This window comes from Macaca thibetana, chromosome 14, assembly GCF_024542745.1.
Source record: "Macaca thibetana thibetana isolate TM-01 chromosome 14, ASM2454274v1, whole genome shotgun sequence".
Taxonomy (NCBI): Eukaryota; Metazoa; Chordata; class Mammalia; order Primates; family Cercopithecidae; genus Macaca; species Macaca thibetana.
This window is the reverse complement of record NC_065591.1, coordinates 62078143-62105197: the sequence shown is the minus strand read 5'-3', so window position 1 is coordinate 62105197 and position 27055 is coordinate 62078143. Positions and strand designations below refer to the sequence as shown.

The window sequence follows — 27055 nt, the reverse complement described above, 5'->3', positions numbered from 1 at the left end:
AACATGGATTTTCTTTTCCTTTCCTCAAATCTTCTTTTATATCTCTCAAAAATATGTTGTCGTTTTTTATAGAGGATTTTGCAAAATTTATTTTTAGATCATTACGATTTTATTGCTATTCTTTGCAGAATCATTCATCCTGTATTATTTTCTATTTTTGTTACTGATTACTGATTGTGTAGAGAAACAATATAAAATTTTGTTGTCAAAATCTATCATCCCACGCTGTTCTTTCTCTTTTCGTCTCTTTCTTCACTACCATAGATTTCTGAGTGCCTTTGCATCGTCTTCTTAACTCCGTATACACCTTTGTAAAGAAATCCTAGGAAGGATTTGTATGTGGTACATGTACATCATGGAATATTATACAGCCATAAACGGAATGAGATCATTTCCTTTGCAGGGACATGGATGGAACTGGAAGCTATTATCGTCAGCAAACTAATGCAGGAACAGAAAACCAAACACCTCATGTTCTCACTTATAAGTCAGAGCTGAATGAACAGAACAAGAACACATGGGCACAGAGAGAGGAACCACACACACTGGGGCCTGTCAGGGGTTGAGGTGGGGGGAGGAAGAGTATTAGGAAAAATAGCGAATGCATGCTGGGCTTAATACCTAGGTGATGGGTTGATGGGTGCAGCAAACCACCGTGGCACATGTTTACCTATGTAACAAACCTGCATGTCCTGCACATGTACCCCAGAACTTAAAATAAAATAACATTTTTTAAAAATACCTAGGAAGTTCTGGATTGAATAAGAAATTACATGCAAAAAAGCAAACAAAACACAAGAAAAAATAAGGCAAGTGTTAAGATAATATTTGCCTAGAGTTTAGAAGATCCTTATACAAAATCAGAGGAGGGCAATGTATAAATTTTTATTACTTTGGATAATAACAGTATGATGGCTGTCTGTCTTAAACACTAACCCAGTTGTGTCAAGTGGCCCAACTACCAACTGAGGGCTCTTTGTATCTGTTAGGCCTAGTGTCCTCCAACTCCCAAGTCTTGCTTCTGATATTAATCTGAAAAGAGTGAGATTAAGTCTTCAATGGAAAACTGAAGATTTATTGTAACAGGGCTTTTAAGATTGTTATTTGCTTATTTATTCCATATGGTTGAATAGAGTTATAGGAAGTTCTTTCCCTCCAAGACAGAGGTTCAAAGTGTATTTAATGTTAAAATTGTTTAGGTAAGTGAATCGTTTGAGAAAAATGTGCACCTTTTGCTGCTTGAGATCCTTCTGTATGGCTTTTGTATGAAATATAGCCAGTTCCGGCTTCACTGCCTCAAACTTCTCTGTCACTGACTTCATCTCCCCTCCATGCTGCTCCGTCCTGTGCATATATGGAGACACCGTTCCTCTTTTGATTTCCTCCCAAATGTTCTCTAGGGAACATCCTCCCAAAACTTTGGGTTGCCAAGGTGTTGGTATTGTTTTTGACATATAGTAACTGCTTTAACAGCTCTGCATCGTTTAATCAGTGTACACTTTTTAAAATCTGAGCTTTAAATCCTTCCATGTTCAACCCAGCTAATAACTTTGAGCTCATACCAGCCCTCTTAATAGGATAAAAATTACTTCGCAATCAGTGAGGAAAAGTGGGTATAAACATCTTTCTTTAGAAAATGCTGCGCCCTTCTTGAAGAAAATTATTTTATTTTGCTTTAAAAGATGTTGCTTTTAGAGAATCTAGAGGAAAATAGAACATTGCACAGATAGGATTGTCCAGTATTCTGTCTTCAGCTCAGAAATGCCTACTCAACTAAATTGTCTTGTTTATAAAAGTGCAAAAAAGTTGAAGTAACAGATACAGAATGTCTTTTTAAAATGAAGTTAAAATAAAGTTTAGTATTTACACGAAAGTTGTTAAATAAGGTTATCATCTTCTTTATATTAATAGTATAATGATCTTTGTATAATAATGTCAGGATGGTGTTATGCAGATTGTGTCAAATCTTGAGTATATGTTGTCATGGAAGCAAGTATTAAATGGTAAAATCATAGCAGCTTATTAAGGATAAAATACCCATCTTAATGCTCTTGATTAATGAGACTTGCAATTGGAACATCAGAGTTTTCAGGTACTTACCAAGATCATGCTTGGTCTATACTTCAAGGTAAGAAGGAGCTGAGCCCAGGATAAAGCCACTCCAATCCCAGCTATTAGGCACATGTATTGATCTTGATGGTCTTACTCCAGCCCTTCTACCCTGGTGCCTTTTTCGTGGAACAAAGGCCTCTGAGGATGACAACTCAAGAAGCAAGTCCCAGAGGGATTAAAAAGCCCACAGGTCTTTTTTTACGCAGGTGAGTCCTTAAATAAGAGTAGACTCAAACAGAATCAGCTGAATTGCTATACTGCATATAAATTAGCCAGTGAAGATTAATATCCTATGTGACCTATTCTGCTTTATTCAACAGAATTGATTGCTCTTTCATCTGCAGTTATAGGTTCTTCTGGAGAAGTGTTCACAATTTATTTTCCTAGGTCATTATGCCTGTGCCATTGTAATTGAGTTTTCCCAGTCGCTTTTGCTACTTGCTTATACACGCAATTTTTATCTTATTAAATGGAAGTTTTAATTATTCTCATGTTTAAGAGCACCTGAATTTATTTTTAGAGGCCAGTCTATGTATACCCTTTGTTCATTTTTAAAAATTTTTATCTATTAGTCTGAGTACTTCCTATATTAAATAAATGTATTTTTACTGTTACATAAAGTAAAGATTTCTTGCTCTTGTGTTACTCATATTTGTCTTTGATAATGATGTTGTTGCAGGTTGTAATCCCTTTGAAATAAACATTGAGCTAAACATTTGTGTGCAGAAGTTTATTGGGAGTGTTTCTATGTTAAACAGCTATCAGGGAAAAAAGAGAAATAGAACTAGTGGAAAGAGAAATTAAGTTCCATTCAATTGTTAGAAAAGCTGCATTTAATCTTGAAGAGATCTCTAAGGCTAAAATGATCCCACTTCGAAATTGTCCTGAATTGGAGGAAAGGCCTGAGCCTTTTTAACAGTCTATTGATGGGCCATTGGATGTGGTCTTTAAATGGGAGGAGTCATGACTTTGGATAAAGTGGCTCCATTTAGAAGAAAGAAATTCTCAAGAAGGACTCAAATGAGACCTGTTAGCTCTAACACTCTCATTAGAGGAATGAGTGCTTCAGGTCTGGCAGAATAAGAACATCCAGGTGATTCACTGAGCATCAACTGCAGTTCAACCATTGCTCACTTTCACCTAAAAACTTCAGAAATAAATTCCGGAAGCAGCTTTTTCAGAATTAGTATAGGACTTTTTGTCCATTCAGAAGCGACAGGTGAACTGTTAGTGGGATGATTCAAAGTCCCCTACACTGCAGCTGTCCTGAGGCTCCAACTGTAATATACTATCCCTCTTCTCTAGTATCCAGCTTAGATTTCTGTACCTTTAGCTAGAACTTAATCCTTGGCCACCATAAACGTCTTAAGCTGTGGCTTTTGCATTTGTCCATTGATACGGTAGGCTTTGTGTCCCCACCCAAATCTCATTTTAAATTGAAGTGTCCAGGTGTCCAAGTGTCCAGGGAAAGACCTGTTGGGAGGTGATTGGATCATAGGGATGGTTTCCCCCATGCCGTTTGTATGATAGTGAGTTCTCATGAGATCTGATCTCATGGTTTTATAAGGAGCTCTTCCCCCATCACTTTCTTCACTTACTCTTGCCTGCCACCATGTAGGATGTGCCTTTGCTTCTCTGTTGCCTTCTGACCTTATTGTAAGTTCCCTGAGGCCTCCCAAGCCATGCAGAACTGTGAGTCAATTAAACCTCTTTCCTTTATAAATTACTCAGTCCCAGGTATCTCTTTATAGTAGAGCAAAAATGGAAAAATACATCTATTTACCATCAAAACAGGGCAAGAAATATCAAAGGATGCCCAGGGATCACCTAACAGTAAGCATATTCTTACTTGGCCACATTGAGTGTCAGCACTTCTAACTCATTCTGATTATTAAAGTAATTATTTTCTTTGCTTACTGGTGTCTTAGAATGACATGGTGCCATCTCTAATAGTTTAACAGAATTATATGTCTTTTGGTATAATATTTTTACCTATGGAATCAGAATCTCTAAACCAACGGAGCCCAGAACAGCAGGACTAAAACACAGGTTCTCAGAGTGGGTAAATGGAAGCAATGTTTGGTAATGACAACACTATTTTTTTCTTCATAATAAAAATGTTTTCTTCATATTAAAAAAAGAACACTATGGATATTGATTTAGGTTATATACTGTGTCCTGGAAGATATGGCCACATCATCTCACATATCATCACTGAGCTGACACTTCAGATCAGTGTAATTTCATTACTCCGTCAGACTAGAAGCAGTTTGAGAAAGAACAAAAGGATTACATTGTTAGGGTTCTACCTTCACCTATTTCCCACCACCAGGTCATAAATTAGGAATAATTTGCAGCATAAACAGATGGTGAGGTGTTGTGTCTGATGAGAGCAGAAAAGGACTATACCCTAAAGAAGTTATGAAAATACGATAGAATCTACCAGCAAGATATGACAAAGTAAGCATGACACATTGAGCTTGCTTAGTCCAAGAAGTTAGAAAATGAAATTATATAGCAAAAAGTATATGACTTGTGAGTACTGTCACAAAATATAGAATTTAATATCCAGCTAAAACCTTAAGACATGAAACAAACATTTTGCGGATATTGCTCTCAGAAGCATGTAGAAAGGGGCATCCATAGGAGCAAAATAATGGGCAGCAACAACAATAATACTTGGCTTGCATCCTCACAAGAAATCAAAGATGAATAACCATGAAGCTGAGAGCAGTTGCCTCATGGAGAATTTGCAAGCCCTTGCCAAGATTCCAGATCTGAATTCCTTCAGACTGCAAACCAACGATTGAATAAGTCCCCAGGTTAGTTATTTTGTCACCATTATACACATTATACTGATTTCCCTGGTCATGCAAAGGGATTGACTGTCACTTGCTTGAGTAACTATACTGGTGAAAAATGAACATCATGTCATTTTTAGGACTGTTGGATGCAGGATCTGAATTGACACTGATATCTCTAATGTATAATTGGGACTGATGTATTTGGTAGTGGCTCAATCCTTAGTTTAATGAGTAAGAGCTATTACAGTGAGAGAGACGAAACAGAGGTCTATGAAATTGTCTGCAAATGTCTGGGGCTAATAAGTTAATTCCAAAACAAATACCATACCCCAAGGTCATTGATGAAATTTTGTGTCACATTCCCTAACTTATCTCCTTTTAACTCACCAGTGTGGTCTCTGCAGACTACAGTTACACCTTGGAAAGTGACTGTAGACTGCTGGAAGTTCAACCAAGTAGTAGTTACAACCACTGGACAGATATGACTTCTTAGATTCATTAGCCTTAGGTACATGACAGGCATTCATTTGATAAATATTTTTATTCTATCCCATGCAGAAAACAATAATTTAAAAAATCAGAAATAATTCGTGTTTATATGGAACAGAGAGCAATTCACATTTACAGTTTTGCCCCTATGTTATGTTAATTCTCATACACTCTGTCATAATACAGACTTAATGTATTAAGAATTCAATATTTGTGAAAGGGAAGGGGAAAAGGCAGGATTTGACAGAAAGAAAAGTAAAAGTACAATATAGGACTGAAAAATCTGGCCAATCTAGGCGAAAGCTCTGGACTGAGTATTGCCCATTAGGATAATCCCCAGAGAGGATTATTCCAGCTCCATGACCTGACTTTTTTGCATGTTTTATGACAGTTTTTCTTTTTTCTGAGGATCAGGGTCAGTTACCCTTGAAAATATGATTAATCTTCTTCTGGCCATTTGGTTTCTGAGTATAAAGACACCAAAGTTTCCAGATGATAACTGTAGTTTATTTATGGAAAAAGTGTACCTCCTTTCGAAACCAATGAATTTAACATGACAGAGTCCATAGTTGTGAGGGCAGAAAACACCACATCTTCCATGACCCATGTATTTTTTCTTTTGGGGTAGCATCACATGAAGGTCTTTTATTCAATGTATATATTAAACACTTGACAAAATTTCTGCAAGTAAAGAACAAAATATAGGGATGGAAAAGAAAAGAAAACATAAAATATATTTAAAAATTAAAATTTAAGTTTACTAACACAAAATAATGCAAAAGGAAAAGTAAACTAATGAAAAACTTGATGAAATAGTGAAAGTTGTGCAAATAAAATGGATATGCAATAATTCTGCATTTTATAAATATGCAATTTATAATCCCATAGTTGTAGAATTATACATATTATTTGTTGATTTTCAACTTTTGAAGAAAAATATGAAAGATTACTTTGTGGTGACAAAATAATATAAACAATTTTTAAGTAAAAAGATAGTTCATTAAAAGAAGTATTTGTGGACATTAATATCCTCATTCTCCTAAGTGAAGAGTGAAGAAATATTATTTGTATCTGTTTTAATGAGAAGTACAATGACCATAATATTGTTTAGAAGCTTAGCATACACAATGAAGAAAATAAAATAATAACAAACATATTAAGAAGGACAGGACTTAAGGGGTTTTCAGTTAAGGTGAATTCTTATTTATTATGACAATAGATATTATCCAAGACTGCAAATCAGTAAATAACAATATAAACACATTAGTTAAGTAGTTGAATGTTATTACTGGAAAAACTTATAAAAGAAGAAATTTAAACAACTCAAAATTGTTTCCTTCAGGGAGTGTACTGAAGATGGCAAAGGAGAGTCAAGGAACTGTTGTTTCTTTTCTCAAATCTTTGCACTGTTTGATTTTTAAAAATATAAGCATGTATAATTTTAATAAAATATATAGGTGTGTTTGTGTGCATACCTGTATGTATGTCATACAACACTTAATGATAGAGATACTCATTCTGATAAAGGCATTGTCATAAGAACATCGTAGAGTGTATTTACACAAACCGAGATGGCATAACTAAAGTAGATGCTATAGCCTATTGTTCCTGGGTTACAAAACCATGCAGCAAGCTATTGTACTAAATACTATAGACAATTGTAACACAATAGTAAATAATTGTATATCCAAACATAAATAATGTATGGTAAACATACAACATAAAAGATTAAAAATGCTACACTTTGGTAGGGCACTTTCTATAAAAGGAGTGTGTGGGCCTCGAGGTTGCTCTGGGTGAGTCAGGGTGTGATTGGTGAGTGAATGTACACTACTGTACACTTAGGCGACCCTAAATTTAGCTTAAAACTTTCTTATTTAATAATAAATTAACCTTATCTTCTTATAACTTCTTTATTTACAAACTTTAATTTTTTAAATTTTTGAATCTTTTGTAATAGCACTTAGCTTAAACACAACCACATTGTATAACTGTAAAAACTTTTTTCTTTATATCCTTATTCTATAACCTTTTTATATTTTTAAATTGTTTTTTTTTAATTTTTTTGAACTTTTTGTTAGAAACGAATACATAAACACTACCTTGTCTAGGCCTGTACAGGCTCGGGATCATTAATATCGTTGTCTTACACCTCCATATCTTGCCCCACTGCAAGGTCTTCAGGGTGCATGAAGTTGTCATCTCCTATAACAACAATTCTTTCTTCTGAAATACCTCCTGACTGACATGCCTGAGGATGTTTGAAAGTTAACTTTACATATATATGTATGTATATGTACATATATAAATACATATACAGAGACATCAATTTTCCCTGCACCTACTCTTTACCTGAGTGACAGAAAAGGTGGCCATGCATTCTGATATCTTCAAAATTACTTTTTCTCCTTTCATCCAAAAGGAGATGGGAAACCATTCAAAGTCTTCTGGGAGAGGTCTTAGGCACAGGCCAGATGTTTACACCCAGGAGATCAAATACTACAGGCATGACGAGAAAGATGAAAGCATAGATGGGGGTGAGAGGAGAGATAGGGGCCTGTTTCCATAGTTCTGATTTAAAAATATATCTAAAATCTGGTATCCATTATTAAAACTTTCTGGTTAAATTCACAGGTCTTTTGTTCCTTATATTGCCAATATGTTCTGCCTCATAACTATTTAAAAAGTATGATTTTGGATCAGCAGCATTGGCATCACTTAGGATCTTGTTAGAAATTTAGAACATTAGGCTTATCCAAGACCTGCTGAATTAGAATCTGCATTCTTATTAATATCCACAGGCGATTCCATGCGTATTACATTTTGAGAAACACTGTTGTACTTTCAATACATTGTTTACCTTATCTGCAGCTGAATCATTAATAAGTCATTCATTTGCTTTCTTAGTCAAGCCGGCTCTTAGCACTCAGCACTCATGTATTTGAGTGCTGGGTCAGGCTTACAGGTGGCTGCTCATCTGTGCCGGCCCTATCAGATCGCATGGGACATACTGGGAGTTTCAGGAGCAGCATTAGAGAGGTGTGTTTCAAGATGAGAGACGGGGCAGTCTCATCAAAAGTGGCAATCCAGGCCAGTGATCAAAGATTCTGCCTTCAGAATAAAATACTCTTTGTTTATAACTTCTGTATATAACTTTGAGCATTGTGACCCCAATGACAATTAAATGACCTCAAAACCTCATTTCCTTAACTACAAGATGAATACCATAAAACACCTACTTCACAGATAGTTGGGTTGATGAAGAAAGTGCATTCTTGACACAGTGTATATGCTCAATAAGTTGTTATAATGATCACTCGTCCTGTGTTGAGCTTTCTGAATTATATGCACCTATGTATCGCTAGTTTGTTAAGTATTCACTCACTTCTGATTTCCCTACCAGCTATGAGATTGTTTTTTACTCAACACTTTTATTCATTTAATGAATAATGGGTTCCTTCCAAGTTCTAAAGTCTGTACTACAGATATTAATGCAACGTGAAGTTGCTGTCATTAATGAACCTACAGTGTCATTTATGGGCTGTAAAATATGAGGGCTTCTTTATATTTCATTTTATTTTCAATTTGTTAGTAAATTTGTCAATTGACAAATAAAAATTGTATATAGTTATTGTGTACAACAGAATATTTTGAAATTTCAGGAAGGTTTCATTTATTAACATTTCTGCAACAGAATTTCAAGAACACGTCAGAGTGACTGAGGAACCATGCTCTATGGGGGTTCTCTGGTCACCTTCCTTCAATGGGATAGGGAGATTTAACCTGATTTTTAACCATCCTAGAGAAGTCTATGTTCAGAACATTGGAGAAAATGTGAGAGACTTAGAGGATTTTTATTTATTTTATTTTCTCTTCTTTCAAAACTGCTATAGATTTTGAATAAGTTTTAGTAATTTTCACCTTGTTTCTTTCACTGTGACCCCATGAGCTTAGGTTTTTTAATGTATTCAGGCTATAGAAACATCAAAGATATGTTGATGATGTTACTGATGGAGATCTGCCAGTAAAGATAAGCAGCATGCCTCATTTATTACATAATCTGACTTAAAAGTTAGTCAGATATAGATGTAAATATTAATATTTGTATCATTTCCACGGAAAGAGTTTTATATTCCCTAAACTGTAGTTTATTAATCTTTGAAATGAGAATATAACAAGGCCTATATCACCGTGAGACTTTAGTGAACAAACTCATATTTTACGAAGTCGATAGAGCTTATCAGGAATAACTGTCTCTATACTATATTTGTCTAACAACAAACATCATTGTTTCCATAGGCAATCTTAAATCCATCTTGCCTTTTTCAGATTAACCATATTATCTTTTCAAAGTATATCACATATGTCTTATTTTATTAATTCTTCTGGTTGACATTCCAGTAGTTACCTGTGATTTAGCATATAACTTTCTTCCTTTAGCACATTAACTGGGATACAGCACTCACATTTCAATAACATCAACAAAATGATTATTTATATGCTCATTTGACCACATACATTACCATTTATATTACAGTTCTATATCACTCATGGTGAAATGGGTGCCGCTTTTAGTACCTTATTAATCTTTATTTTTATTTTCTTTATTCATTGAAATTGTATTTATTTTTGTAGAGGTTTAATGGTATGATGTATGAATCTTAAGTGTACAGCTTAGTGAGTTTCAAAAAGTGAATATATTTGTATTACCCAGATATCAGTCGAGAAATAGACATTTCGTTCCTGGATAAATTTCTATTGTGCTCCTTTACAAACAATCCCCTCCATGACCGAGGCAACCACTATACTCATTGCTTTCTACAAATTAGCTTTCCTTGTTCTTGAGCCTCAAATAGGATTACCATTTGGTTTCCCACGTCTTTAATTCAACATGTTTTTAATGTCTATTTTGTTGCATGTGTCAGTAGTTTGTTGCCTGCTGCTGTTGAGTAGTAGCCGTCTATCTGTCTATCTATCTCTCATCTACCTGTTGACCTGCCTCCACATATATATCATGTTGTTTACTCCTGTTGATGAAATATTTTGTTAACAGATTTGAAGCGAATTTTCTTTATTCATTAATAGTGTGACTTTGGCATGTTCTTTCAACTCTTTGAATCTCATTTTTTTTAACCTATAAAATTTTTATAGTGTATTTTAATCTATACCAAAGGTTTAAAACACAGAATTGTCTTGTAATAAGCTCTCAATAATTGTATATTTTTAACAAATTCTTTCATTATCTTCCATTTTAATTCTTTTTTTTTTTTTTTTCTTGGAGATAGGATCTCACTCTGTTGTCAAGGCTAGAATGCAATGGCATGATCATGGATCACTGCAGCCTCGACCTCCCAGGCTCAAATGATCCTCCCACCTCAGCCTCCTGAGTAGCTCGGACAAGTGAGCACCACCATGCCCAGTTGATTTTTTTTTTTTTTTTTTTGAGACACAGTCTCACTCTGTTGCCCAGGCTGCAGTGCAGTGGTGCGATCTCGGCTCACTGCAACCTCAACCTTCTGAGGTTAAAGTGATTCTCCTGCCTCAGCCTCCCAAGTGGCTGGGATTACAGGCATCTGCCACCATGCTGGGGTAGAGACGGGTTTTACTATGTTGGTTGGGCTGGTCTTGAACTCCTGACCTCAGATCATTCACCCGCCTCAGCCTCCCAAAGTGCTGGGATTACAGGTGTGAGCCACTGCACCTGGCCTAGTTGAACAGCTTTTAAGTAGCAGAGTTAAGATCAATTTCCAGAGTTGTGTGACTTTCTTTCTTTCTTTCCTTCTTTCTTTCTTTCTTTCTTTCTTTCTTTCTTTCTTTCTTTCTTTCTTTCTTTCTTTCTTTCTTTCTTTCTTTCTTTCTTTCTTTCTTTCTTTCTTTCTTTCTCTCTCTTCTTTCTTTCTTTCTTTCTTTCTTTCTTTCTTTCTTTCTTTCTTTCTTTCTTTTTCTTTCTTTCTTTCTTTCTTTCTTTCTTTCTTTCTTTCTCTTCTCTTTCTTTCTCTCTCTTTTCCTTCCTTCTTTCTTCTCTCTCTTCTTCCTTCCTTCTTTCTTTCTTTCTCTTCTTTCTTTTCTTCTTCCTTCCTTCCTTCCTTCCTTCTTCTTCCTCCCTTCCTTCTCTTCCTTCCTTCCTTCCTTTCTTCCTTCTCTCTCTCTCCTCCTTCCCCTCCCTCCCTTCCCTCCCTCCCTCCTCTCTCTTTTTTTCCTTCCTTCCTTCCTTCCTTCCTTCCTTCCTTCCTTCCTTCCTTCCTTCCTTCCTTCCTTCCTTCCTTCCTTTCTTCCTTCCTCTCTTTCTCTCTTTCTTTCTTTCCTTTTTTCTTTCTTTCTTTTTCGGAGTTTTGCTTTTGTTGCCCAGGCTGGAGTACAATGGTACAATCTTGGCTCGCTGCAACCTCCACTTCCGAGTTCAAGCAATTCTCCTGCCTAAGCCTCCCAAGTAGCTGGGATTATAGGCACATGCCACCATGCCTGGCTAATTTTTTGTATTTTTAGTAGAGACGGAGTTTCACCACATTGGTCAGACTGGTCTCAAACTCCTGACCCCAGGTGATCCACCTGCCTCGGCCTCCCAAAGTTCTGGGATTACAGGTGCGAGCCTCTGAACCTAGCCAAGTTGTGTGATTTCTAAGGCAATGAGCTGAAATGGTTTGCTATGAGATATATATGTATATGTATCTGTACATATATGTATACATGTACATCTATAGATGTGTGTGTGTGTCAACTTATTATCAGTGCTTTGTTTTCTTCAACATACAGCTATTAACTACCTCTTTCTGTGTTTTTCTAGATCTCTTTTATATAGGTCTTGGAGATTTTCATACTCTGATCTGGATCTTTATTACAGGGGACATTATTTATTTCCCTTGATTTTATTCTTTTTTCTCTTTTTAGCTTCTGGAGCAAGATTGAATGTCTCTGACTGGTCAAGTAATTATTCTATAGCTAAAGCTGTAATGAGTTTAGGCACACCTCCTGTTTCTTGTATGTTTTTTTTTTTTCCTCCATTTTAAAAAATGATGCCCCCTATATTCTGAGACTGACCTGCATTTCCTTAACCAAACCTGTGGCCCGGGATGCTGAGGACCATCAGGTGTGAATTGAGCATAAAAATAAATCCCATGGCTGCTTTTGTCACCCTTGCATGCTGGTCACTCTGCCCTCAGCAGGTATGGATGATGAGGCCACTTACAAATTCAAAGAAAGGCCAAACTGCCACAGTGAGTCATTGGATGTTGCTGGCACAGCTATAAAGGTCCGGTGGCCCAAGTTAGGAACCTGAATTCAAGCAGTGGGACAAATGAGTGTTTGGCATGCAGCTCGTCATCTTAAGAGTTACTATCTTCTTGCCCTGGTGTTTCGCCCTTCCAGTGCCCCCTGCTACAGTCCATAAAGGATGGGACTTTGTTAAGGTAGGTGAATGACTTAGGACCACATTATTACGTGGTGACCATTGTGGGCTCTTATTTCGTGTGTGTGTGTATGTGTGACTGCATGGTATAATGATAAATACATACATTAATATCATATATGAAAACATTTTATTCAATCTGTGTGTTCATTTTACTCTTCTAATTTTAAGAAAAAATAATAATTTTTTGTAGCCCCTAAAAGTGTTTTTGGGCCCTAGTCACTGTGCCTTCTGTGCCTAATTCAGCCCCATTGCTCATCTCTCACTCTCTTAGTCTTCTAAATGGCATAGTGAACACTCCAGTTTATAGGTCTCTGAGCCTGCTAAGTAGTGAGAGATCAGGGGAAATAATTCAAATGAATTAATGTGACCTTCACATTGACTGAGTAATCTCTCAGTGGGTCTACCAGACACTTTCAATTTCTAAAAAAATTATGAATTTGTTCCAAACCTTTTAAGCATCCAAAATACCTAAAAAATGTTATAACTGATTGCAGTCATGTATTTTGTAATTGTATAGGAACCTAGTCAAATTTCCTGCTAATGTTTAGCTCAGAACAATATAATAAGTCATTTGCTTCTTAGTGCCCAGCTCAGCTGATAATAAAACAAAGACATAAAAATGCAGTCATATAATTTAGAAAAAAAAAAACAGTCAATAGGTTTACATCAAGTACCCATAAGAACTGTGGAATAGATCAAGCTGTACCAGATAGGAGCATTGCCCTTGAAGTATTTTGAGTGCAGCTAGGGTTCAAATATAGACAGAGAAAGCCTAATTACAATACAATGTGCTTTTTCTGTTTTTAGAAGTTTACATTTAATACACCAGACTGGCAGAAAAATCAGTGGAGACAAGGAATAGGTAAACAATGGGCTCTTTAAAAGTCGCTAAACGAAATGGAAGTAAATGCGAATGAAATGGGGAATGCAGAACCAGCCAAATTTTATGTCCTGGAGTGATTGATTCTGTCCTGATTAAGAAAACCTCCATCAGTCAGAAAGACCAGAGGCCATCTTCCCTGGGCAATTCCCAGGTAATACCTTCATGTGGTTTACACTTGGGTTTCTCCATCCTACAACTTGGAAGCTTTTTCTTTTTAAAAAAATGTTACAGCTTATCCAGGTTATTTTTATTCTGTCACCTGTCCTTAATGTCATTTCACTGTGGCATAAAGAATCAGGGATGGCTGCCATCATCTCACTGAGAACAGGAGACTTAGGAAGGCCAGACTAAGTACCATCCATCTGAGACCCTCAAAGAAGGATATGCCCAGGGTAATTAATATATAGGTCTTCCCTATTGACTCTTAATACTCATCCTTCTTGATCTGATTCAGGACTATTTCCATCAATTTTTCCTGACCAAGAAGGAGTCGCCACTCCTTACCCAGGAGACACAAATACAGCTCCTGCAACAATTCCATCGGAATGGGACACGCCGACTTGATATGCAAATGCATGCCGTGCTGCACCAGCCCCGCTGTGGGGTGCCCGATGGGTCCAACACCTCCATCTCACCAGGAAGATGCAAGTGGAATAAGTACACTCTAACTTACAGGTGCTTGTTATTAAGGTCTAGAGGATAACGTGTAGGGTGATGACCTTAAAGGGCTTTCTACCAGGTCTCTCCTGGAGGCACCTCTATTGTCTTCTGCTTTCATTGGCAGCCCACTCAAAGCCCAAAATCTCCCTCAGAGAAGACAATACTACCAGATCCTTTTCTAACTTCCTCTAACCATCTCTTTAGAAAGTAGAGAGCATAACCAGTATCCTTTCCCTTTGTTAAATCTTTTCTTTTTAATTTTAATGTATGAGTGTGTGGATGGTTCTAAGGCACAATTTTGAAAACTTAATTTCTGCCTAGGTTACTCTTTTTTGGGGGGATTCTAAATATATTTGAGATATCTAAAGCAAACAGTACTAAATTATGTAGAATGCTATACATTTTAATCTATGTAGAATACTGTATATTTAATTTAATTTAATTTAGTTCACATTGTTTTATTTACTTATTTTTCTGCAACCACCAGATAGGGCTGTTGTTCTTAGACTTTAGCTGACCTAAGAATAATGTGGGATATTGTTAAAATTCTTAGAAATCTATATTTGCAAGTTTAATTTCTTAAGTTTCTGATTTAGTTAGTCTGAAATTAGCTCAACTTTATAAATGACCAAAATGAATCCTAAAACTATTAAATGATTCTCCCTAAAGTAGAATTATTCATGTTTAGAGCTAGGATAATTCCCATACCTCTGAACTTTTTCATTTAGAGATTACTTTCCTCAGGATTATCAATTACCCACATGATATGAAGCCATCCACAGTGAAAGACAGTATATATAATGCAGTTTCCATCTGGAGCAATGTGACCCCTTTGATATTCCAGCAAGTGCAGAATGAAGATGCAGACATCAAGATTTCTTTCTGGCAGTGGGGTAAGAAATTGACATGGGAAGAAGGATATGTATATGCCCTGTGTAAAGGACAAAGGGTTTCCATCCTTAAACAAAAACCCAGCTCCTCTATTAAAGTTTCTGAGAAAAAAAGTCTGAAAAAATCCTAATGCAAAGCAAATCCTGTAACACAGGGAAGACACTTTTAGTAAAATGAAGCAATAAAAAAAGAAGTGGTGTTGGCTGCAGTGTGAATATGGTGGGGGTATTGCACATTTTCCTTCCAAAAATGATAATGTATAGCTCCCAAATCTATTGAAATGCTATTCAAAGTTGATCCAACCTACTTATAAAAACTTTCAGAGTTTAAATTCTCTTTCCCTTTTCCCCTACCATTTTGAAAAGAGGTTATCATTATTATTATTGTCTAACTTATAAGCTTTACTCAGTGTCTGCCATCTATCTTTCTTTTTACCCTAGATAACAGAGCAGGAAGATTTTTGGCCCCACCTTATTTCTCTGCATAGATAATGCCTTAGCCCTTTCACATCCCCAGTGGTAGACTGTTGCACAGTATCCTAAGTCTCTGAGGGTTACTTAAGACTATTCTGGCCCTTGTTTCTCCCTCCACCCTCATCGTGACCATAGCTTCTGTCGTCCACAGCCCATGAAGATGGCTGGCCCTTTGATGGGCCAGGTGGTATCTTAGGTCATGCCTTTTTACCAAATTCTGGAAATCCTGGAGTTGTCCATTTTGACAAGAATGAACATTGGTCAACTTCAAACACTGGTAAATGCCTTGTTTGGTGGGAGTGCTAGAACTCTCTGGGAACCTGGGTTTCAGTGTTGATGGTCTCCATTTAGGGATCCAGAGTGGTCAGGGTGAGGTGGAAGATTTGGCTGAGGAATCAGTTTTTCTTCATAAGTGAGGAGTTGTGGGATCATTTCTGAACACAGAAGATCCCATAATAAACACATTGTCAGATTGTGGGTTTTTTTTCTCCTTATCTCTTTGCTTCTATTTATCAGTCCCTCAATTCTTTCCATGTGTCTTTTTTGCTTCAAGTTTATCTGTCCAAATATCTTGCCCTTCTGTTTTCTACTTACCTTCTTTCCCTCCTTGCCTACCTTTTCCTTTACCCTCTAACATTAGCCCTTTCCTCCTGTTCTGTTCTCTCCTTTTTCTTTGTTCTTTTTCACACACTTTCTGCATTCCCTATGCATAGTTAATTTTATATTTTTTTCTACAATTTTTCAGGATATAATCTGTTCCTTGTTGCAACTCATGAGATTGGGCATTCTTTGGGCCTGCAGCACTCTGGGAATCAGAGCTCCATAATGTACCCCACTTACTGGTATCACGACCCTGGAACCTTCCAGCTCAGTGCCGATGATATCCAAAGGATCCAGCATTTGTATGGTCTGTGCTGTTCAAGGAAGAGAAGGGAGATTTGGGCAGGAAAATTCCACCTGAAATTTACTTTTTTTTTTTTTTCTTTCTGTTTCCATAGGAGAAAAATGTTCATCTGACATGCCTTAATGCTGGCACAGAGGACTTATTCAAAACTGTCCTTTCAGGGAATTTATTTGAGGACCAAAAACTCAAAGCACTACAGCAGCCTTGGCAACTGCTAGGATGAAGCCCTAAAGAATGCAACCCAGTCAGGTTAGCTGAACCAACACTCAAAACACTACTGAGTCACAATAAAGATTGTTTTAAAGAATAACATTTTGTCCTCACAATTTGATACGTCTCAGCATTTGCTATGTTCAACCACTGTGATCAGAGCAAGAAAGAAGTGTACACAACAGTGGAGAACTCTGGCAGAGATGGCCATGGGACTGCAAGAAAAGAAAGCATAAGGTTAGGAATAGACCTTTGCCTTTTGCTGCACAAGTAAAGTTTAAGGAATGTTATTTTCTATGCTGTATTTAATATGCCAGTTATTGAGACCAATTGGTTTAGTGGCTTATCTAGTTATTAGCTATGAAACTTTGGTTAAATCACTTAACCAAAGTTAAGTTCAGGGCAGCTGAATCAACACCTAATTCCTAACAAGTCCTTTTCATCTCAAACTCTCCCTTTGTATTTGCTTCTGGAGAACCTAACCTCTGAAGTTGACTGTTTGAAAGTCCAATGAAACTGTCAATCTACTGTGACACTAGTAGTATAAAAGAGAAAATGCATATCAAAACAACACGAGTAACAAGAAAAGCAGATACCGTGCGACTACTGCAGACAATGAAAAATTATAAGGATACTTAGTGAATAACTTTTAACCAATAAATATCAAAATGTATATTCAAACTACATATTCCTAGATAAATAAAATTTACAAAAATTGGTAAAAGAATAAATAGAAGATCTAAATGGTCCTATAAATGTTGGATAATGTAGTCTTTAATTACATCTCTCCACAACTAATTTTAAAACTGACAAAGAGAAAAACTGAATTGTCTGCAAGGGTTAACTAGAAAACCCATAATTAAAACTACCCTGGGAAGGCCATTTAATTAAAAAAAGAAATATTAGCATATGCAAAATCTTCCTGGGGAGAAGAGAAAGAATATTTCTTCAGGTATTTTAGAGCTTTGTGTAATCTCATAGCAAAACATAACAAAGATATTACAGTAAGGAACATTTCAGGCCTTGCTTACTGAAGAACATTGATGTCAAAATCCTGAATGAAATGTTTGCAAACCAAATCTGGCAATAAATAAAGAAAAGAAAATGGCATTCCAAACTTGAGTTTATTCCAGAAAGACAACATTGATATTTGAAAATAAATCAATATAATTAATCTCATTAACATGATATTAAAGAAAAATAATATGTATCATAAAAGCATGAATTTCAATAAACCCAAAATAATTTTATAAAATTCAGCATCCATTTTTGGCAAAATCCCTTATCACATGAAAAATAGAAGATGACCACATTCTTTGATAAATGCAGGTACAAAAAATCTTAGCAAACATACTTAATGATGAAATGTTAATAACCATACCTGTGATATCTGCAAAAAGAAAAGTAAACAATTTTTATCCCTTCTCCCCAAAATGCACTGGAGATCTTATCCAATGCAACAAAGCGATAAATATAGAGAAAGATAATTAAGATTTTAAATAAGAGAGAAAGAAGCTGACATTACTTGTGGAGGTGTGATTTGGTGCAAAATAAGACCTTAGAGACTACAGGTCACTTATTAAAAATAAAAAATAAGTTCAGCAGTTCTTCTGAAAAAAGACAAATTAACTTTATTTTTACATAACAGTCCCAAAGATTTAGAAAAAAAATTAATCATGCTATTTACATTAGCACAATTGAATGCCAAATATGTGAGAATAAACCTAGTGTAAAATATGTAATCTCCAAACAGAGAAGTATAAGATAATATTGAGAAAAAATAAAGACCTTAATTAATTGAAGTTCCTGTTCTTGGATTAGTTGTCTTATATTCTAAACATGTCAATTCTCCCCAGATGGATCTATAGATTCAACACATTCTCAATAATAGTCTCAATATATATCTTGATAGAAATAGATAATCTGTTTCTAAAATTTATAAATAAATGCAAAGAGGTAGGGTAGCCAATATGCAAAGAAAAAAAAATGTGTTGGGAGATCATGCTTCTTACCAAGCACTGAGGAAGTAGCAATGAACTAGATAGTAGCTTTTGCCTTTAAAGTGCTTAGTATGCCTCCTTGAAACCTGTTGCTTAATAAATGCTTATTAAGCACATGACTAATAAACTACTCTGTTCAGTGAAATGTGGTAAACCTCTTATAATGGAAAGACTTATCATTGCACTTCATCATCATTGTTCTGTACAATGCCCCTAATTAAAGCTGAAATTTCAGTATTCCTCTGGATCACAGTAATTATCATACATTTACTTTCTTATACTCATTTGAGAAAACTATTAAATTTGAAAGAAAGAACTAGGAATAGTGGATGAAAACAGGGATGCTTTTCTACTATTTTCAGTTTATGATCATATGCTCTTGCCATACCTGTGGTTAAGGGCTTTCTGTGGCCATTTCATCTCTGGGGATCCAACAGACTCTGACACCAATCCCTAATTTTCTTTGCCAGGAGAAACCAGGAGTATTTATAGAGATGGTGGAAGCATTCAAGCCTCACTACTCACAGATTCAAAGGTTTTCAAAACCTGAGGTTCATAGAGAATCAAAATTGTAGCATCTTTAATCAGTACAGGTTTGACTTTCAGGTAGAAATGGGAACTTTTCTCAGGTGAGAGATAAGCCAATAAGAGCAACAACTTAAGCCATAGAAACACAAACAGAAATTAGAAGAAAGAAACAGCCAATCAAAGGGACTGGAAAAAATAGAGGATTACATACTGAAAAGACACAAATTTAGATAAAAACAAAATAGAAAAAAATGGAAGCAGGAAGGAGACTAGAAAAAATAGTAAAGATATTTCTATACATAAAATGAGACAAAGAGAGAGAAAGCCACCAACGTAGGAACAGAAAGAAAATACAACTTTACGTATAGTGAAGAAAAGTTTAGTCAGAGAAAGACAAAATGGAACTGTGGATCATTTGAGAAATGGGCTATTGATTGCAAATTAACTAGGCATATTGATTCAATTGTGTTATGTTTAAATTTCAGGTAAGTGTTAATTTTTAGATTATAAATATTAGTTGGTAGTTTTTAGTGTAGTTTGTATGTGGATATAGTTTACTAAAGAGAGTAAAATTATGAGAAAGATGATGTACCATTTATGCAAAAGGAAAAAAGAATTATTGTCATCTGTGAAAAAAATTAAATTTATTACAATATTATAATGTCTTGTACCAATAATTTTCAGCGATTTTAAGATAAGCGATAAGCTGATAAGCAGAGAATAGGTTTTGAGAACTGCAGCTAGGATACTAGAGAGGCTGTAAAAAAAATGGTCTTATCCTCAGTAGTTCTCCCTTAATTACCTGGAATAGGTGAATGTGTGACATAAGCCGATTCATGCCTCTGCCCTTTGAAACAGTCTTGCTGTTACTTCCAGTTCTTTTCTATTATTTCTCTTTCAATCTCAGTGTGATTAAATTGTACTAAAATCAACAAGAACCACAAAGAATCATTGTCAATGACCTAGAAATAGAGCCAAAAGAAAATGAATAGAGAAAAGACAATAAAGGGGTTTTAAAAAGTGAAAGACATGACAGATGTGTCAGTGAGAGAATAAGAAAGGGAAAGTACACACAGAAATAGAGACTGGAAAAGGGTTTTGGGGGCCCAGGTAGTGGAGGAAATGCGGAAAAGTAGCTCAAAGAGTACAATCTTGCAGTTACACAGGAAGAATAAATCTAGAGATCTAATATACAGCATGGCCACAGTTCATAATATTGTAGAATGGGAACTCTTTTCAGGTGAGGGATAAATCAATGAGATAAAGCAGTGAGTTAATAATATTGTAGAAATGGGAACTCTTTTTAAGTGAGGGATAAACCAATATGAGCAAGAACTAAAACCACAGAAACTGTACACTGAGAATTTGCCAAGAGAGTAGAGCTTAGGTGCTCTTACCATACACATGCACGTGTGTGCACACACACACACACATGCACACAGTAATGATCATTTCACTATGTAAATGTGTGTGTGTGTATGTGTATATATATATATATATGTATATCAAGTCATCATTCTGTACACCTTAAACATACACAGTTAAAAATTAATAGGGAGTACAAATAGAAATATTCCTGCCTGTCCTAACTTCAAATCTGTTGGCCAGTCTACAACTGAAGTTTTCTAAACGTTGAAATCTGCACATAGGGCACTTGCACATAAAGCAGGGAGAAAGACAATTCTAAAGAGTGGTGATCCACTTTGTTCTTTGCATCCTATGTGATTTATTTCAGGGTAGAAAGAATTAAAGGAGAAAACATAGCATATTTTCCTGGCATGGGGTAAAAATAAACTACTTCACTGTGTCCATAGTTTTCTCTTTTCTTTTCTTGTCTTTCTTTCCTCTTTCTCTCCTTTCTCTCTTTCTCTCTTTCTCTCTCTCTCTTTCTCTCTTTCTCTTTCTTTCCTTCCTTCCTTCCTTCCTTCCTTCCTTCCTTCCTTCCTTCCTTCCTTCCTTCCTTCCTTCCTTCCTTCCTTCTTTTTTTTCTTTCTCTCCTATCTCTCACTCTCTCTGTGTGTGTGTTCTATATATTTCAATGTTAATACCTATATCATTTTTATGAACTCAACTCTACAATAGGAGGTCAAAACAATTTTCCGAGTGAGCAGGAAGAAAAAATAAAGTCAGCTAGTGATATGAAAGACGGGAGAGAAAAATTTTGCTTAGGGATAAAGTGTCATGCACGTCCATGTGAAGAGACCACCAGACAGGCTTTGTGTGAGCAATAAAGCTTTTTAATCACCTGGGTGCAGGTGGGCTGAGTCCAAAAAGAGAGTCAGCGAAGGGAGATAAGGGTGGGGCCGTTTTATAGGATTGGGGTAGGTAAAGGAAAATTCCAGTCAAAGGGGGGTTGTTCTTTGGCGGGCAGGAGTGGGGGGTCACAAGGTGCTCAGTGGGGGAAATTTTTGAGCCGGGATGAACCAGGAAAAGGAATTTCACAAGATAATGTCATCGCTTAAGGCAAGGACCAGCCATTTTCACTTCTTTTGTGGTGGAATGTCATCAGTTAAGGCGGGGCAGAGCATTTTCACTTCTTTTGTGATTCTTCAGTTACTTCAGGCCATCTGGGCGTATACGTGCAAGTCACGCGCAAGTCACAGGGGATGTGATGGCCTGGTTTGGCCTCAGAGGCCTGACATAAAGAAAAATAAATGCTCTAAACACATACTCTGCTGGGTACAAAGAATTTGATGGGTAGCTGACTGCTTTATTTAAGACAAGGGTCTCAAATGAAAGCTTCATTCAGATTGCCTAGGCTGCAGAAGAGCACCAGGGGAGGTTCTGACTCATAGAAGGTGGAGGATTCCTGAACTTCGGTAAAAGTAGAGAAAGAGACAAATCCTTCTTATTACATGGAGAAGATGGCTTTGTGCTTTCTTTTGTTCCTCAGATATAGATTCTAAGTCAAGCCCTCTTTGGAATTCTAGGTTGTGCAGTCTAAGAACTTTCAGTCTTCACGGTATGAAATTGAGATAAGAATCAGTCAAGGGATTTTTAAAATAAAGCTTTTTATTAAATATAATGGAGCTAATGAAAAGAAACAGCTAACTAACTGGAGCCTTGTGATATGACTTTGAGACCACATTTGGAAATATTTTTACTTTAGGATGAGGCTAAGTCTTATCTTAATCTTTCCAAAGATCAGAAACTAAAAGTCCAGAAGGAGGGTTGAGGGAATGGCTGAGATGTTGCTACAGAGAGATGTTGCTGAAGTCTATGAGGCCCAGACTCTAAGGGACAAGGTAAGTAAATAATTTTCTCAGGGACAGTTAATGGAACTAGACAGGGCTAAAATAAAGAAGTAGCTAACAGAAGGGGCAGAGAATCTCATAATGCTCAGCTATTGTCCCCAGTGCCATCAACACAGTATGATATAGCAAGGGTAACATTGGTATCCAGCACAGGCAGGGAGGCTATTACAATAAAAATTGCCAAGGGAAAGTAAAGCCAGATGTTAGCATCATATTTTGAAACACTCAGAAAGAGCTTGATTGTTTCTAAGAGGCACTGATAGTGAATATTTAAGGCCTAAATTCTGGATTGCCATGATTTCACAGAAGTAGGTGCAAGTGGGTCAGAAAATTAAGAATCACTTAATATTTGGATTGATGATTCTTTTAAAAATGGTATTGAAAGCATCATTTGGAAAGAGAAATCAATCAATTAAAAAAACAATGAATAGAAATAAAGTGGAAAAGTACCTCTTTAAAACGTGTAATAGATAACTGTTAAATGCACTGTTCTCATTTTGTGGAAGAGCAGAAAGGGAAATGTCTTTAATGGACTTTTATAGTTACATTGTGATGTTATGGCCTAAAGATTTATTTTCAAACTATTTAAACTCTTATTTCACACACACACACACACACACACACACACACACACATATATATAGTTATTTTTTACCATGAATTTTTAAAAAATCAGAAATAGTTGCTATACTAAACAGCTCAAAACTATGTTGGTTAAATAGCAGTTCAATAAAGCATGCTGGGATTATGGATTCTGCTTCTTATGTTCATGCTCTCTTTTCATATATGGGGTATTTATCTTGTATTATTAAAATGTTAAATATTTAAAATGTTTAAATATTATAAATCATTAAATAAAAATACATCTGAATAGAAATTATGTTGAGCCCATGGGATCAATTCAATTGTCATGACTGAAAAGATAGCCTAGAAGCAATAACTGATTAACTCAAGAACATTGGCCAGAAGCTCATACAAATCCATCGACATTCACACTGACTTTTCTCTATTTTAATATTCATAATAATTAGTAAAGTTTTTTCTCTGTTCTCATGTTGCTTAAATTCTTTAGTGCCTTCGATGAAAATCCAACATATTTCTTGCCAAAGATGACCATATTTGTGTAGTCCACATTTTTGTTCCAGAATTTGGTGCTCCTTAGTAATAGGAAATATTTTTTACTTAGGGCCAACAAGAGATACCACCTTCCTTCCTCTGTGAGGTTAGAGAAAAGACGTATTTTTGTCCTGATTCCATTGTTTGTACTCAAAAGAGATAACTTCGAGGGATCAGGAAGAAAAACACGAACCTTTCCTCACTATTTGCTGAGTTACTCAAGATCACTATGGTAGACTGGAATAACAGTGATGCTATGGAGCCCATATTTATCTTGAGGGGTTTTCCTGGACTGGAGTATGCTCATTCTTGGCTCTCCATCCTCTTCTGTCTTGCATATTTGGTAGCATTTACGGGTAATGTTACCATCCTCTCTGTCATTTGGACAGAATCCTCACTCCATCAGCCCATGTATTACTTTATTTCTATCTTGGCAGGGAATGACCTGGGGATGTCCCTGTCTACACTTCCGACCATGCTTGCTGTGTTATGATTGGATGCTCCAGAGATTCAGGCAAGTGCTTGCTATGCTCAGCTGTTCTTCATCCACACATTCACATTCCTGGAGTCCTCAGTGTTGCTGGCCATGGCCTTTGACCGTTTTGTTGCTATCCGCCATCCACTGCATTACCCCACCATCCTCACCAACAGTGTAATTGGCAAAATTGGTTTGGCCTGTCTGCTGCGAAGCTTGGGAGTTGTACTTCCCACACCTTTGCTACTGAGACACTATCAATACTGCCATGGCAATGCCCTCTCTCATGCCTTCTGTTTGCACCAGGATGTTTTGAGATTATCCTGTACAGATGCCAGGATCAATAACATTTATGGGCTTTGTGTAGTCATTGCCACACCAGGTGTGGATTCAATCTTCATACTTCTTTCTTATGTTCTGATTCTTAATACTGTGCTGGGTATTGCATCTTGGGAAGAGCAGCTAAAGGCACTCAACACATGTGTATCCCATATCTGTGTGGTGCTCATCTTCTTTGTGCCAGTTATTGGGGTGTCAATGGTCCATCGCTTTGGGAAGCATCCATCTCCCATAGTCCACGTCTTCATGGCAGACATCTACCTTCTTCTTCCCCCAGTCCTTAACCCTATTGTCTATAGTGTCAGAACAAAGCAGATTCATTTAGGAATTCTCTGCAAATTTGTCCTAAGGAGGAGGTTTTAAGTAACCTCTATACTCCAACTTTTCCACTGAAAATCTCATGGAAGCTATTTTAGTATATGAAAAGTAAAATATCTGGACATTGCTCATCTGATTAATATCCTAATTCTTTTACTTCTTATACATGTAATTTCAGTTAATCTTTAGTGAATTTGAAACTCAGGATGTTTTTGGACAAATTGTGACAACCATGGCCTTATGTTGTCCCCAGATCATTACAAGACTTATAATAGAAAATGTATGTGCTAAGTCAAGTTTTTTGAAAACTATACAAAATTATTAACGTTATTGAGTTGTGATTGTTGTTAATGATAATAATAGCATATCTTTTCTTCCTAAATGTAACTGTGTTTATATTGTTTCTCATATTAATTATCTAAAACTCAGAAATCAATCTCTATCTCTTTTACTAATACTGCTGCCCATATTTTGTTTCTCATCCAACAGTGTCATAACTGCTTATAAAAAAATTTGAGTTCTTAGGGCAAGTCTGGAACTTGAGTTCCTGACAGGATTTCGAACTGCTGCTGTGGTTGTTTGCTATGTACAAGTTCTAATCTCATCACTTAGTGATGTGTCCTCTCTCTCATTGCTATTCTAGATCTATCAGCTTCCTCAATTTGCCAGCAAATACTGAGTTAGATAAATGGGAGTGTTACCAAATATAGTTTCAGTTGCTTGCTACTTGCAAAATCAAATAACAAGAATGAAGATGGTAAGAAGAAAGTTACTATTCCAGAGCTTAGTGATGAGTCAGGGCCAGATTTGACACTTCAGCATTCTGGGCAGAAAGCAGGGTTTTAATAAGATAAATTTTGGTATTCTGGCCATGCAGAAGGCACATAGACTTGTGGGGTCTATATGGCTTGCTCATGAATGTTTATCTTGAGTCATCTGGTGGGTCATCCAGTGGTCTGGCCAGTGGGGAAGAATTTGGTAGGGTGCTTGGTTTGTTTTAAGACTTGGTCTATGGAACTTCTTTTTCTTTCCTTTTTTTTCTTTTGAGACTGAGTCTTGCTTTGTCACCCAGGTGGGAGTTCAATGGCACAATCTCTGCTCACTGTAACCTTTGCCTCCTAGGTTCAGCAATTCTGCTACCCCAGCCTCCCAAGTAGCTGGGATTACAGGCGTGTGCCAACATCCCTGGCCAATTTTTATATTTTTAGTAGAGGCGGGGTTTCACCATGTTGGCCAGGCTGGACTCGAACTCCTGACCTCAGGTGATCCGCCCACCTCGCCCTCCCAAAGTGCTGGGATTACAGGTGTGAGCCCCCTCAACCGGCTGGCGTATGGAACTTCTAAGCAAACATAGAGTAATATAAGGAAGTTGTGCTTGCAGGTGGTTTGGCCAGTGGAAAAAAAGGAATGTAAAAGTTGTAATTGCATTCCTAAAGAGCAAAGTAAGAGATGAGGAAAAAGGGGAAAAAATTGTAAAATATATATATATATTTTTAAGAAAATGGGGTACTCAGTTACAGGAATTGCTGAAGAAAGCCTGACAGTACATGTCTAAACATCTGGGCAATTGTGTTGACTCTGTTTAATAGTATGGGACAGGATTTTATGTCTTAATCTGTGAATGGGTTGAGAGCTGTGCACAATCTCAATCCTCATCTTTTAATAGTACTTTTACCCCTTGTTCTACATGCCTGTGTGGATCTGTATTGTGTTTTTACCAATTTATTTTTGATAACCCATTACTTTTTCTTTCTTTTTTGCTAGAATGAACTATAGATATGTTTTTATGGGTGATATTTTGTTATTTCATATAAATTCACTTTCTTTTCAGCTGTATTGCAGACTTTTTGAATATGGGACCATGTCTGTTACCTTATCACAGCACTATACAGCTGGTCTTCCCCAGCAGTCATGAGTACTCATTAAATAGTTGAAATAACTATTATAGTTATTGCTGTTAGTACTGTGGATATATAAAAAGCAAACTGCATAATGTTAATGTTAAATAATGAATGTTTAATAGTGAAGATACATAGATAAAAGATTAGTAAAATTAAGTGTAACCAGTGATATTACTGGAACAGGTACATTTTATAATATTGATATATTAATAAGTGGTCAATTAAAAATACAAAAAAATTAGCCGGGTGTGGTGGCGGGCACCTGTAGTCCCAGCTTCTAGGGAGGCTGA

General features: G+C 36.4%; 2 protein-coding genes across 2 annotated transcripts in view; both read left to right on the top strand.

Annotated features, from left to right (window-relative positions):
- Nucleotides 1–16930, top strand: part of MMP26 (matrix metallopeptidase 26) — a 355123-nt gene extending 338193 nt beyond the window's left edge. Inside the window, exons 3-8 of the mRNA XM_050756415.1 lie at nt 12569–12811; nt 14151–14371; nt 15101–15249; nt 15872–15997; nt 16466–16627; nt 16719–16930. Coding sequence (XP_050612372.1) covers nt 12713–12811; nt 14151–14371; nt 15101–15249; nt 15872–15997; nt 16466–16627; nt 16719–16747 — 786 coding nt within the window. The 5' untranslated portion in view covers nt 12569–12712 and the 3' untranslated portion in view covers nt 16748–16930. The remainder of the gene's footprint in view (nt 1–12568; nt 12812–14150; nt 14372–15100; nt 15250–15871; nt 15998–16465; nt 16628–16718) is intronic.
- Nucleotides 16931–23961: 7031 nt separating this feature from the next.
- On the top strand, nt 23962–24909 carry LOC126935155 (olfactory receptor 51L1-like). Its single transcript, XM_050756354.1, is given in 1 exon segment — nt 23962–24909. A coding segment is annotated over 1 exon segment (948 nt).
- The last annotated feature ends 2146 nt before the right edge of the window (nt 24910–27055 follow it).